General features: G+C 40.8%; 1 protein-coding gene across 1 annotated transcript; it reads right to left on the bottom strand.

Moving 5' to 3' along the window:
- Positions 1-321: 321 nt before the first annotated feature.
- LOC134067123 (phospholipase B1, membrane-associated-like) lies at positions 322-13079 on the bottom strand. The gene is made up of 16 exons (XM_062522198.1): positions 12999-13079; positions 12766-12817; positions 12549-12629; positions 9460-9553; positions 8683-8741; positions 8477-8544; positions 8136-8179; positions 7890-8010; positions 6157-6208; positions 5887-5967; positions 5726-5791; positions 5510-5601; positions 4980-5061; positions 3320-3421; positions 2650-2745; positions 322-435 (listed from the first exon to the last, which is right to left on the bottom strand). Exons 2-16 carry the CDS (start codon positions 12790-12792, stop codon positions 322-324), a joined length of 1179 nt encoding a protein of 392 aa, XP_062378182.1. The 5' UTR covers positions 12793-12817; positions 12999-13079.
- Between the last annotated feature and the right edge of the window lie 1163 nt (positions 13080-14242).

Genomic DNA, 14242 nt, shown 5'->3' with positions numbered 1-14242 from the left:
CATCCTACTGTCAACGCTGTCAGCACCATAGATATACAGTACGTTTCTATCTATGAACAACACTGTCAAAACAGTCGCAAGGTATGTTGTTACCAGCTGAACTCCCTCAGACATGACTGATTAAAACACTTCAATAGACCATTCTTTCAACTCCTATTCAATGTGAATACAGATTTACACTTTAAAAATAGAGCTTTACACCCCCTCAAAATGAATGTGTTGAAAACGACACATCACTGTGTCCAGATAGGGACGGCACAGTTTGTGCTGTTTCCAACACATTCCTTTTTGAGAGTGCACTTTAAAGTGTTACATACAGCTTCATCTTCTGAGGATTTGTTCAGAATGATGCAGATTGATTACCGTTGGAGGGCAGATGAGTGTCACAGAGGTGGTCAGGTTGGCCAGCTGGACTTTCTCACCATCCTGTTGAAACTACTTAAGGAGAAAGGGCATTAAACGCACACCAGGTTCGCACATTAAAACATCAGACATTGACATTGTTCATGGAACTCATGATGGGTCATTCTGTCAATGATGGGCCAGCATGTGCAGTTTAAAGCAACACTAAAGCACTTTTGCTCTGTTGCACACACGCCATTTGTTTATCCAGCAAATAACGATGTCTATGCGTATGAGTATGTTGCATGATTCAATGAAACTACAGTGCCTATAGAAAGTCATCATACCCTTTTGAAATAGTTACTTTTTTTGTCTTACAGTCTGAAATCAAAACCCATTTAAAAAAAAATCTTTTCCAGTTTTATTAACAAATTTAGCTGTACAACATCAAAATAATGAAAAAAAAGTCAACTGTTCTGAAAATTAATAAAAAATGAAAAACTAGAATAACAGGGTTGGAAAAGTCATCATACCCCTGACTTAATACTTTGTAAAGCTTCCTTTTGCTTTCATTACAGCCATCAATCTGTTTGGATATGTCTCTATTATAGCTTTGCACACCTAGATAGGGGAATATTTGCCCAATTTTCCGTACAGAAATGTTCAAATTTAGTCAAATTCTGTAGGGAATGGTGATGGACTGCTCTCTTCAAGTCAATCCACATATTTTCTAAAGTATTTAAGTCAGGGCTCTGACTTTGCCACTCAAGGATATTCACCATCCTATCCTTAAGCCACTGCTTTGTTCTTTTGGCAGTATGTTTAGGATTATTGTCGTGTTGGAAGGCGAATGACCTCCCCATCCTCAGCTGTCTAGGAGAGGGACACAGGTTTTCCTTAAGAATGTGGGTGTACTTGGCAGCATCCATTTTCCCTTCTATTCTGACCAATTGCCCAGTTCCTGCTGAAAAGAAACATCCCCATAACATAATGTTGCCCCCACCATGCTTCTCACTAGGTATGGTGTGTTTTGGGTGGTGTACTGTGTTGGTTTTCGCCAAACATTGCGCTTGGAGTTCAGTGCAAAAACACATCTGGAATATTCTGCTACCATGTGGAAAAAGCTTATATGGTCAGATGAGACTAAGATCAAACTTTTTGGAGACTAAGATTTAAGTTTTTGGACTGAGCTCCAGGCGCTAACCAAACACAGTATACACACCCAAACACACCCAAAACACACCATACCTACTTTGAAGCATGGTGGGGGCAACATTATGTTTTGGGGATGTTTCTCTTCAGCGGGGACTGGGCATTTGGTCAGGATAGAAGGGAAAATGGATGCTGCCAAGTACACCAAAATTCTTGAGGAAAACCTGCGTCCCTCTCCTAAACAGCTGAGGATGGGGAGGTCATTCGCCTTCCAACATGACAAAAATCCTAAACATACTGCCAAAAGAACAAAGCAGTGGCTTAAGGATAGGATGGTGAATATCCTTGAGTGGCAAAGTCAGAGCCCTGACTTAAATACTATAGAAAATATGTGGATTGACTTGAAGAGAGCAGTCCATCGCCATTCCCTACAGAATTTGACTAAATTTGAACATTTCTGCACGGAAAATTGGGCAAATATTCCCCTATCTAGGTGTGCAAAGCTATAATAGAGACATATCCAAACAGATTGATGGCTGTAATGAAAGCAAAAGGAAGCTTTACAAAGTATTAAGTCAGGGTATGATGACTTTTCCAACCCTGTTATTCTAGTTTTTAATTTTTTATTAATTTTCAGAACTGTTGACTTTTTTTTCATTATTTTAATGTTGTACAGCTACATTTGTAAATAAAACTGGAAAAGATTTTTTTTTAAATGGGTTTTGATTTCAGGCTGTAAGACAAAAAAAGTAACTATTTCAAAAGGGTATGATAACTTTCTATAGGCACTGTATATATTATGACATCGAAGCAAGTCATAATAACAAGTCACTTATAGTATAGGTTATAGCCGATAGAGAGCCGCGAAGCGAATGCAGAAGTGCTGTTCACCCTGTTACGAGTTGATGTTTCCAAAATCCTTTCAGTAGTTCATTATTTTTTGGTACAAAAAAACTCTTTATAGTTGCTTTAAGAGTAGTCATGTACTTGTATTAATATAATTGTCATGAGTCTGAGGAACAATATCACTGTGCGAAAGTGCCCATTTTGGCATTATTTAGACACAAGAGTTAGACCCAAGGCCTGCACATCTGTAGATCCTCCCAGTCCCGGTTGATTGACAGCAACCTCTGCACGACACGCCCCATCACTCACCATGTTGTTCCACAACCCTTTGGCCATCTCCTCATGGCCTTTGACACTGAGATGGAAGCAGTCAGGAGCAAAGTAACTGAAGTCAACCGTGCCATTCTAGACGCAAAAACACAAACACATGGAGTTTTAGATAAGGACTTAAAACATTCATTTTTAGCAGAATATATGATTAATTAATAGTCTTTTCTATTATGGCCCCCAATGCAGTCTACGGTCTGCCAACCTATGGACATGTTAACAGATGGACACACACATTCACACACGCACACTTACGACCTGTTCACACACACTTACCACTTATACAGAAAGACTCAAATACATGTGCTTACATACGTATGTGTGTGTGTGTGTGTGTGTGTGTGTGTGTGTGTGTGTTAGCATTTGTGGTGCTGAGAGGATGCTCTATTGGTATGTTTGTAGTGTGTGTGTGTGTGTGTGTGTGTGTGTGTGTGTGAGCTGCTGTTTTTAGCACTTTGAGATTCATTGAAAATCGTCATAATCAGCTCATTATTCAAGTTACAATAAACAAGTCTTCTCTATTTAATGTCAATATTGTTATTATTAGTGGTAAATGCATTGAATGGTAAGATTCAGACTGTGCTGGGTGCAGTGTCCTGTAGTCTCAGCAGGTGTCATGGTTAGTGCTGGTAGTCATCCACTATGCCCTTACAGGTAACTTGGGTAGGTCTGTGCTGGAGAGGTAGGGCTGAAGAACCACTGCAAAGTCATTCTTGAAGAAAGTTGAGGAGTTGAGGAGTTCCTCTAGCTTAGTCTGTCATGAAAAACACTAAATGAATATACAAGTTTCAAGGGCCGTCTAAGACCCCATCCAAAACATTCCCAGTCCCGAAATGAGAGTTTCTCATCACAGAGCCATAGACTTCTAAACACTGAGGAGTTTCTCATCACAGAGCCATAGACTACTAAACACTGAGCAGGTTCTCATCATAGAGCCATAGACTACTAAACATTGAGGAGGTTCTTAGAGCCATAGACTACTAAACATTGAGGAGGTTCTTATCATTTGGAATTTGGAATTGTCATCCATTTTGGATATGATGAGAACCAGTGGCCTGTGGTGAACTATAGTGAACCTCACACCTGGCATGTTGCTACAGCTGCGTGTTTCCCAAAACATTAGTTGCTAATCTGCTAACAACTTAGTTGGTTGGCAATGGAAAATTGCATTTGTAAATGGAAAAAATATACAAACTATATTTTCCCGCTTATATACGCGTTCTGTCTACGTCCGGCGCTTCAATGAGGTTGAATTGGACTGTAATTAAGATATCTGAGAAGTTAGATGGCAATGTTATTAGTAGAAAAAACACGATTTATCTGACTCCATAAGATAAGAATATTGTATCTCTAATAAATTACCAAATAACTAGTTTGTTAACTATGGCAGAGTATGGAATGGCACACTAGACTTTAGAGATATGCAAACTGCGCGAGGAGAATTAACCATTTATTAGGCCTTGAGCCTTTGAATGTAAGAGTAAAGTAATAGTAATTATCCTTAAACAAAGGAAACAAAAGGAGAAAGTAAACTTAACCTCAAAACAAACAATAAACTTGGACTTAAACCTTAACAAGTTACCAAGTTACAATGCTACATACACCAGACAAAACAATATATCAAATAATGAAAATAACAAACCATAAAGAAACAAAGAGATAAAGAGAGAGAAAAAGAAAGGGGGAGAGAGAGAGAGAGAGAGAGCTCTTGCCAAGAGCAGAGCAAAGAAGAAGAGAAGGATAGCCAAGAGAGCGAGGTGAGAAAAACTCTCAAGTTTTATCCATCATCACCCCCGACCCTGTGGGTGTGGTGTGGGTGTGTCAATCACCTAAAGTTCTCCAGAGTAGTTATTATTCTACAACTATGTATAAATACATTAGATTGCAATGAAACCATGATCAGGCAGTTGCCCACATTACAAGTATTAATTGAAGACCAAACATGATTACATTCGCAACATACATTTTACAAGTATTTCAGGTTGTCAATTTGACTTTCACTGTATAGATGGAGGAAGTGGTGATGGCTGCTTGGTGGGGTGCCGGCCACAGCCAGCTAAAACAATAGCGAGCTATCAAGTCTCGCATAGATTTAAATTAGCGCCAAAAGGCATTCAGTTCTAATCTGCCTCAAAGGAATGTGAAAATCTGTCTTTACACATTGCAACCAACAAAGTTGCTAACTTAGTAACTATGGCTTTGGGAAACGCAGCCCAGTACGATGACATATTGTATGATGAAATATGCACAGGAACAGAAATACACAGAGCAGATTAGGAACTATGATCACTGTACAGCAATCTAGCGCATACCTGGAACTCGCGGTTGAGTGCTACAATTTCTGTCAGGTCTGTCGAGTTCTCAGCTGGTAACGCCAAACAGGAACAGAAGACTCTGTAGACAGACGATGAGAGGGTCTGAGAACCATTTCTCATTCACAACTAAAAACATACCTAGTGAGCACTGGGCACAGAAGATCTAGCTAAAATACCATGCACAATTTTGTGTGTGAAGGTTTATCATGGATAACAAAATGCATTTAACGAGTTGATGATAAGAAAAGGCATGCAACACTAAACTACACTAAGTGCAACACTAAACAAACAAAAAGGCATCAATAAATAAAAAACAACTATCTGCCATCATTGACTTACTGTGTGTGTGGACTGGTCAGTGATAATTGTGTGTGTGGACTGGTCAATGATAATTGTGTGTGTGGACTGGTGGTCAGTTATAATTGTGTGTGTGGACTGGTCAATGATAACTATGTGTGTGGACTGGTCAATGATCATTGTGTGTGTGGGCTGGTCAATGATAATTGTGTGTGTGGACTGGTAAATACTTTTGTAACTGGCAGGCCTCTGTTGGCTTCTGAACTTGTCTCAGTGGCTCCATGGTGAACATTTGCACAACGTTCACAATCAGCCGTGGGACCTGCATGGGGAGAGATACAGTAGGGCAGAAACAAAGGCATTAGCGTCAGGCAGCATTTGTGGAGCTTACGCATCATACGGTATGACAGGACAACATCTACTTCCTGTGTGAGGCCAGGCCTTACCTCGTCCATCATCATGTGCAGAGACTGGTTGATGTTACTGATGAAGTTATCCACAGTGTAGAGTGTCTGGTGGGACGGTGACATGTGTATTAGAATGCCATATCATTGTGGATAGAAATGACTGACTGTTCAAGTGACTGTCAGAGGTAATGGTAGCCTACTTTGTTTTTGCAGTAGTCACAAATATCATTCATTCCAATCAGCACAGTGACAAGCTTCCAGTCGTCTGTGAAGTTAATGGCCTAAACAAAAAGACAATACAGATTAAATGATTAAATGACAAACAGGCACACATAGAGTAGCCATAAACACAGTGCAGCCATGCATCTCAACAAATGTGTGGGGGAAAGTGTCTGCTGTCCACTGAGGAGTGAACACCACGTTTAATCGGTATACGGTATACGGTATACGGCAGAGAAAATCAGGCTTACTGAATAGTTTTTCAAGGTGTCAATCAGGTTTCTTGCTTGTACAGGAAAGTCACTGTGAAAACAAAAAGACTAACTAACTATATGCAAGTGATGAAATGAGTGAGTGAATGAACGTTTGACGACACTATATGTCCATAAGCGGTAACACTTTACGATAAGGGTACATGAATTCTCATGAATCATGCATTAATTCATCCCTTAATATATCATGAATCATTATGACTTAACATGAATTAACTGATTGTCATTAATGAATTCATGCATAAACAACTCATCATCTCTCAGGTAAAGTGATGAACAGGTTGTGCTTTAAAATGGTGAATGAAGTTTATAGTCATGCATAAATAGTCAATTTACATTAATTAACGGTGAATTGCTCATGATGAGTTCATCATGTTTGTGGCCCCTCAACTAAAGTGGTGAATAATGACATGCATTTTGAGAACTTTTACAAGTTGTATGTATGTTCCATCAGTCACCACAGGGTATTAAAGAGGAATAATGCAGGATTGGCGATTTCATCTCTGGTTTCGGTTTCGTTTTTCGTTTTCGCTCATTTTATGCTTGCATATTTCTCTGCAGAGCTTCCCCGACAGCTTTAGCGTGTATATTTATACATATATAGGCTATATATAAATATGTAAATTGCAAGCCTGGTTCTTCTTGTTCCTTTCGCGTCTCTGACTTCCAGATGTAAACAGCAAACGATCGTTTATCAGAAAGTTGCAAGGTTGTAATAGCGGATAGGGACACTAGGGGCGGGAGGAAATGTGACGATGTTTTCGATAAAACTGGTCAGTCAAGCAAAACAACGATTTCTAAGCGATTTTATGACTATGAAAGAGTTGCATAGGGTCTCTTTAATAGGTGTACATACTTTAATAACAACCTGTTCATCACTTTACCTGAGGGGCCACAGACATGATTAACTAATGAAAATATAATGCTTAGCTAATGAGGACATGCCTATATTTAAACAATGTGGATTCTTCGATATTCTCTGAAAATGATCTTAATTAGTTCATGATGAGTTAATGTATAGTTTGCTTACCCCTTGGAACACATTTCAAAAAACAAATTTCAAATTCATTGTCTGTCATTAATGACAGACAATGAATTCATGTTAATTAATGAGATTTTCATGTATAATTAATGCATGAGTTAATGAATTAACTCATAACATTCAGTTAACATGAATTCATGTGTAATAACTTTTCTTTTTTCTCCATGACAGTGACCTCCACGATTTTGTCCGACAAAAAGTCATCATGATCATGCTTAATTAATCATGATTCATGATGATGTGCCAACCGTACTTAATGCTTAAGTTAAGCTGATGAGTTGTTTATGCATGAATTCATTAATGACAATCAGTTAATTCATGTTAAGTCATAATGATTCATGATATATTAAGGGATGAATTAATGCATGATTCATGCATTAATTCATGCATTAATTCATGAGAATTCATGTACCCTTATCTTAAAGTGTTACCCAATATTTTAATGCCATTTCAGGCAATGGAATAATGTTTCCTTAACCTGCTTCATAATTTGCTAAAGGCTATCATTTTGAACAACCTGTTGATTAGTCTATGAATAAAAGCTTATCTGTTGATGAAGTCATCCATATGTGTACTGTAAATATGACAATGACATGCCTACTTAGATGACAGGAGGGACCATACTGAGTAGCCTACGCTGGTCTGTAACAGGTCAATACAAATCCCTTACCCACTGTTGGCCCCGGTAACGGCCAGGTTAAGTCCAGTCTGACTCAGAGTTGTGGGTTTTCCAGTAATACTGAACGTAGGGGAAGGGCCGGTCACATTTGGGTTAAAGAGCTTCACAATATCTGGAAGGGAGGAAGAACTTGTTCCTTTTCAGCAAGCTTAACTATCGTAAACTCCATCAGTCATAAACACAATAGACGGTTTCATCTGCCTTCCTGATAGAGAAGACATCAACATCCCAACTTACTTGCAAGGGTGATAACATCGTCATATGTCCCCTGTCCTCCGATGCTATTCAGAAAACATCACAAAAAAACATTAAAAAAAAAAAGAGTCCGATTAACATTCAATCAATATCCTGTTGTCAGATTAATTAATTTCACATATAATGTCAAAGGTAGTCACTGCTTCCATCTTTGTTAGTGTCCTCATATCATATAGGATCCTGCGGTTATGCTATACGCTAGGACCTGATTTCATATGACAGAATGGGCTGATTTAAAAACAGCGAGGTGAAATTGATTACATTAAATAAAGTCTACAAATAACGATTTTAATTTCAGAAAAGGCACTTTAAAGCTACTCTACCTCCATGAAAGTTGGCGATATTCAATGGGCACTTGCGCAAAGCTGGACGCATTGGCTGCAACACCAGTCTGAGATACAAAAAACAGAATACAGAAATGAATAAATTCTCTCTCTCTCTCTCTCTCTCTCTCACACACACACACACACACACACGCACACGCACACATTTAACTTGCGTCTACAGTACAGAGTCTAGTTCTACTCACTGTCAGTGAGTCCCCCAGTGCTGCAATGACCTTGATATCTGCGGCTTTCACCAACTCAACTGAAACACAAACAAAACCTTTCAAGGAAACGCCATCCACTGCTCCACTGAGCCGAAGATGAGGAACCTGACCATCTGAGACTAACGTGCTCATTTAGCACAGCAGTGGCAGCCACCTGAGCCTGGGGCAGAAACGTGGGAAGTGGTTGCTGGACACTGACCTGATGTGGGTACAGAGGACGAGGGGCTCACACTGACCTGATGTGGGTACAGAGGACGAGGGGCTCACACTGACCTGATGTGGGTACAGGACGAGGGGCTGATGTGGACACTGACCTGATGTGGGTACGGAGGATGAGGGGCTCACACTGACCTGATGTGGGTACAGAGGACGAGGGGCTCACACTGACCTGATGTGGGTACAGAGGACGAGGGGCTGATGTGGACACTGACCTGATGTGGGTACAGAGGACGAGGGGCTGATGTGGACACTGACCTGATGTGGGTACAGAGGACGAGGGGCTGATGTGGACACTGACCTGATGTGGGTACAGAGGACGAGGGGCTCACACTGACCTGATGTGGGTACAGAGGATGAGGGGCTGATGTGGACACTGACCTGATGTGGGGCAGAAACGTGGGAAGTGGCTGGTGGGCACTGACCTGATGTGGGTACAGAGGACGAGGGGCTCATGGACACTGACCTGATGTGGGTACAGAGGACGAGGGGCTCACACTGACCTGATGTGGGCACAGAGGACGAGGGGCTCACACTGACCTGATGTGGGCACAGAGGACGAGGGGCTCATGTCGGCACACTGGAAAGCACGCTGATGATAGACGCCACTAGCTCTGATTGTGTGTGGGTCCACCTACAGGAGACAGGAAAACAGAAGCACACTAAGCATGAAGAGCATGTATGATTTTAGTCTCGTTTCACTATGTCTTCCCACCCAAACAGAATCTGCGTCAGTCAGCTGATGACATGATGCCCTTGGTTGTGACTCGTGTTTAGCTAGAGGTGAACAACAACTGATCCAAATGGTTCTTACTTTTTAAGAGACAATAGCAGGCTATTAGGACCATGGAGGTATTATAAGAACTGGAGAAAGTGAACAAGTCCCGCCCCCATTCATTTCAATGGGAATGCTAGGCTAGTGAAAATTTCCAAAATTGAACGATTTTTTCAGGCTTCAACATGGCGTTTCAAGCAGGTTTCAAGGGGCTTGTTTCCGGTGCCGTTTTACTTAGCCAATTAAGTGCCAGGTTACTGATTGACGTAAGGTACAGAAGGAGAGCTCGTGCCCACACTAAGCTTGTGCATGAGCTGAGGGTGGAACAGCCACCAATCAGCATGAGGAAAACTATGGGAAAACGGCACCGGACATGATGTATTTCGGGAAAATACCTGTCATGTATTTGGACACTCACTATGCTGGCAACTAACACCATGAAAAGATCCAGTCCATAATCCAATTATATCTTTAGGTCCAGTTAAATAATAATAATAAAAATAATAAAACACCTGCAATTTTACTATGACTTATTCATCTGTGTTTTTTGTTGGTTATTGTTGAATGATGGTTCTCTCAACTGCAAAGATCTGTTCCAGAATCAAAAACCCAACGGTCTTCTCAATTCAAAAAGTACAGGAGCAGCCTGTAACACCAGCCATTTTCCATGTTCTTTTCCAACAATGCTTTGCAAATTACAGTTCATCTCTGTATAATCAGACACATAGTTTGCATGTCCCAAAATGCACTTCTCTTTACAGTTATCTTTTGTATTTTAGTAAACACAGATGGTTCCTGTAAAATATTGCTGTAAATGTGCAGAACATTTTAACAGTGTACCTACGACAATGGTGGAGATATACATTAAATACTTTTTTTTTTTATCTGACCGCAGTCAGAAAAATCCCCAAAGACAGAACAGCAGACTTCATATCTCATATGCTTATATATTCTCTATATGTATTATTCACCTTTATCTCTTAATATTGAACTTTTAAGCTTTGCACAAAAAAAATCCTATGTATTGTACTGTCTGGTGTTTGCACAAGATGGCAAATCAAATCTCTTGATTCTTGATAGTTCAACACAGCTTTCCAAGTTACATTCACATTCAAGTTCAAGGAAGATACTGTATGCCTTTCACCAGCCTCTAAACAAGACAATCAACAAGCCATAGGGGACACTGTACTCTACCAATGTGTACAAGCCGTAACAGAGCTTGAGTCACTCATGGGGTGATTGGCAGTTCAGGCTGCGTTTAAATACTTGCTAATACTCTTCAAGCCTGGAAGGCATTCCTTCACACTTCACCTGAAACTTCACATCTTAAAGGGATACTCCGCCATTTTTGGAAATACGCTCATTTCCCACCTCCCCTCGAGCAAAACAATCGATATCTACCTTGTTCCCGTTCATCCAGCCATTCTGTGAGTCTGGCGATACAACTTTTAGCTTCAGCCTAGCATAGATCATTGAATCGGATTAGACCATTAGCTTCTCGCCTGCTAGCTTCATGTTTAAAAGTGACTAAGATTTCTGGTAATTTTCCCATTTAAAACGGGTCTCCTCAAGTTAGAAAGTGCAATAAGACCAACTGAAAATGATACCTGGCGTTTTTCTAGGCTGATTGGAACTACACTCTCATCTGGCGTAATAATCAAGGCAACTTGCAAACGTACCATAGGCGCAGTGATATCGTACGCAGCATCTGAAAATAGTCCCCATAGACAACAAGCAGTAGTAGTGCCAGTAGTTTGCAAGTTGCCTTGATTATTACGCCAGATGAGAGTGTAGTTCCATGTCAAATCAGCCTAGAAAAATGCCAGGTTTCATTTTCAGTTGGTCTTATTGCACTTTCTAACTTGAGAGGCATAATTAATGTAATTTTGAAAAGATCATCTCTTTGCTGCATTATTCCTGCATTAGAGTGGGCCTCATCTCTTGACCAATCCTACTCCTGCATTAGAGCGGGCCTCATCTCTTGACCAATCCTACTCCAGCATTAGAGCGGGCCTCATCTCTTGACCAATCCTACTCCTGCAATAGAGCGGGCCTCATCTCTTGACCAATCCTACTCCTGCAATAGAGCGGGCCTCATCTCTTGACCAATCCTACTCCTGCATTAGAGCGGGCCTCATCTCTTGACCAATCCTACTCCAGCATTAGAGCGGGCCTCATCTCTTGACCAATCCTACTCCTGCATTAGAGCGGGCCTCATCTCTTGACCAATCCTACTCCAGCATTAGAGCGGGCCTCATCTCTTGACCAATCCTACTCCTGCATTAGAGCAGAGAGGGTTAAAGGAATATTTCGGTATTTTACACTTTAAGCCCGTTTTCTATATTGCCTAGAAAACGAGTGTTTGACACCGAAATCTCGACGATTGAGCCTGTTTGTGGAATTTGGCAGCTTTAGAATGGAGCTCTGTATGGCTTTAACATTGCTCGCTTTGTGCATGAACTACGCTGTCCTTAAACCTAAACGTTCGTTTTTGAAAATGTGCAGCTCACCGAGTGGTTACTGGTCTTCAACGATCTTCTATAGCAAGTTAAGCAGCGAAACACAGTTTCTGTCATCTTTCATCACGATTTTCGAAATCCCGGACGTACTTTTTCAGATACCTCACCGTGTGTGTCTAATATAACACTATAGAATTTGAATTTCACTGCGAAACTTGCTATAGAAGATCGTTGAAGACGATTTGAAGAGACCCTGTGATGTGCTGGGCGAAGTTATCCACAGAGAAGAGTGTCTGGTGGGAGAATTACAGCTGCTATGCATGGAGTCCTAGAACTGCATTTGTATACCAGTAGAGTAGTTTATATCTGCACATATGGGTCTGTGTAGTGTGTACCTTGTTTTTGCAGTAGTCACAAATGTAATTTATCCCAATGAGGACAGTGACCAGTTTCCAGTCCTCTTTGAAGTTCATGGCCTGAGAGCAAAAAGCAAAAAAATATAGATTTGGTAACAATAAAGATGAACTTGAAGCCTACAGATCAATAATAAAGAAAAAGCCACTTATCTATCCTCTACTAATCTGTCCACTGTAATTCAAAGAGAAGGCTTACTGAATAGTTTTTGAAGGTGTCAATCATGTTTCTTGTCTTCTCAGAAAAGATTCTGGGGAAAACAAACAAAAAAGTAGTTAAGTAGCCTACACATTCTGTGATGGAAATGTGTGTGCATTCACTAATGAAATGAAAAGGCTGTCCAATAGCGTTCACACTCTGTCTCTTCTTTACACAGCCTATGTTGTCCAAAATGCTATCAAAACTAGAAAACGTAATTTCGAGGAAATTACCAGTGCATGCAAAAGCAAGACATAAGATAAAATGTGAAACAATTCAATTTACATCAATTTACAAACAGTTGTGGACAGAGGAAGGTGAACAGGACCTGTGTCTAGTCCGATTGTAGGCCTATGCTTAAAGCTTGAGACAGAGTAGATGGGGGGGATTCTAATTACAACTCTTCAGCCAGGCAGAGCAGCTAATTGGTGAGATCACCTGTGTTAAGTGTGTGTGTGTGTGTGTGTGTGTGTGTGTGTGTGTGTGTGTGTGTGTGTGTGTGTGTGTGTGTGTGTGTGTGTGTGTGTGTGAGAGTGATGTAGCCTAAGTGGATGTAAGGAGTGTGGCTTTCTATGATGCAGTGAAATGGGGGAGTTAGTTAGGTTAAGGTGAGAATGTTGTGGAGAGTGTGTGTGTGTGTGTGTGTGTGTGTGTGTGTGTGTGTGTGTGTGTGTGTGTGTGTGTGTGTGTGTGTGTGTGTGTGTGTGTGTATGAGTGAATGGGTAGACAGAGAGCAGTATAATGCAGGTTCAATTTAACTGGCTGTCAATTAAACTTGATGGGGCCGAGCAGCTGGCTCTTGACACAGGTGCAAATCAGCTTAATCAGCATCCTCTGTGAGCAAAATAGGTGCAATAGACCTCTGAAGTTCGCCTACAAAAAAACTGCCATCTTTGAGATTCGGTATCTGGCGATTTTTCCAATGGGAAAATAACATGGGGATTTTGAATTAGGCCTATCGCACCTCTTGCGGGGACGATAGTCTTAAATGCAGACGTTTTCCTGAACACACTTTTGTCCTCCGCCTTCTTGTGCATACTGTGATCTCCAGTAGGCCTACGTGAAGTCGGCACACTTACATTTTTGCTACCCCAAAGCTAACTGGCTAACTAACTTAATGGCAAATTGCATGGCAAGTTAGCTCTGGGGTAGCAAAAATCAAAGTCTGTCGCCTTCGCGCACCGGAGATCACACTATCTTCTTGAAGGCAGAGGACAAAAGTGCGTTCAGGAAAACACCTGAATTTCCGATTTTGTCATCCCCACGAGAGTTTAACAGGTGTGATAATTCAAAATCCCCATGTTAATTTCCCATAGGAAAAATCGTCAGATACCGTATCTCCTTATATGGGCAAAGATGGTAGCCTTTTTGTAGGATTTTCAATAATCGCACCTGTTAAACTCTCGTGGGGATGATGACATTTGAAATGCAGACGTTTTTCACTACACAGTTTTGTCCACTGCCTTCTAATGGATAC

The sequence above is a fragment of the Sardina pilchardus genome, chromosome 20 (assembly GCF_963854185.1).
Source record: "Sardina pilchardus chromosome 20, fSarPil1.1, whole genome shotgun sequence".
In the NCBI taxonomy this organism is placed as follows: Eukaryota; Metazoa; Chordata; class Actinopteri; order Clupeiformes; family Clupeidae; genus Sardina; species Sardina pilchardus.
Note: the sequence above shows the minus strand (reverse complement) of the source record. Positions and strands in the feature narration are given on the sequence as shown.

Coding starts and splice junctions, on each gene's coding strand:
- LOC134067123 (XM_062522198.1), bottom strand. CDS start 12,792: ATGATTGACACCTTCAAAAACTATTCA. Junction 8,011..8,135: donor CGATGTTATCACCCTTGCAA/GTAAGTTGGGAT, acceptor CCTCCCTTCCAG/ATATTGTGAAGCTCTTTAAC. Junction 5,792..5,886: donor GTGACTACTGCAAAAACAAA/GTAGGCTACCAT, acceptor CCGTCCCACCAG/ACACTCTACACTGTGGATAA.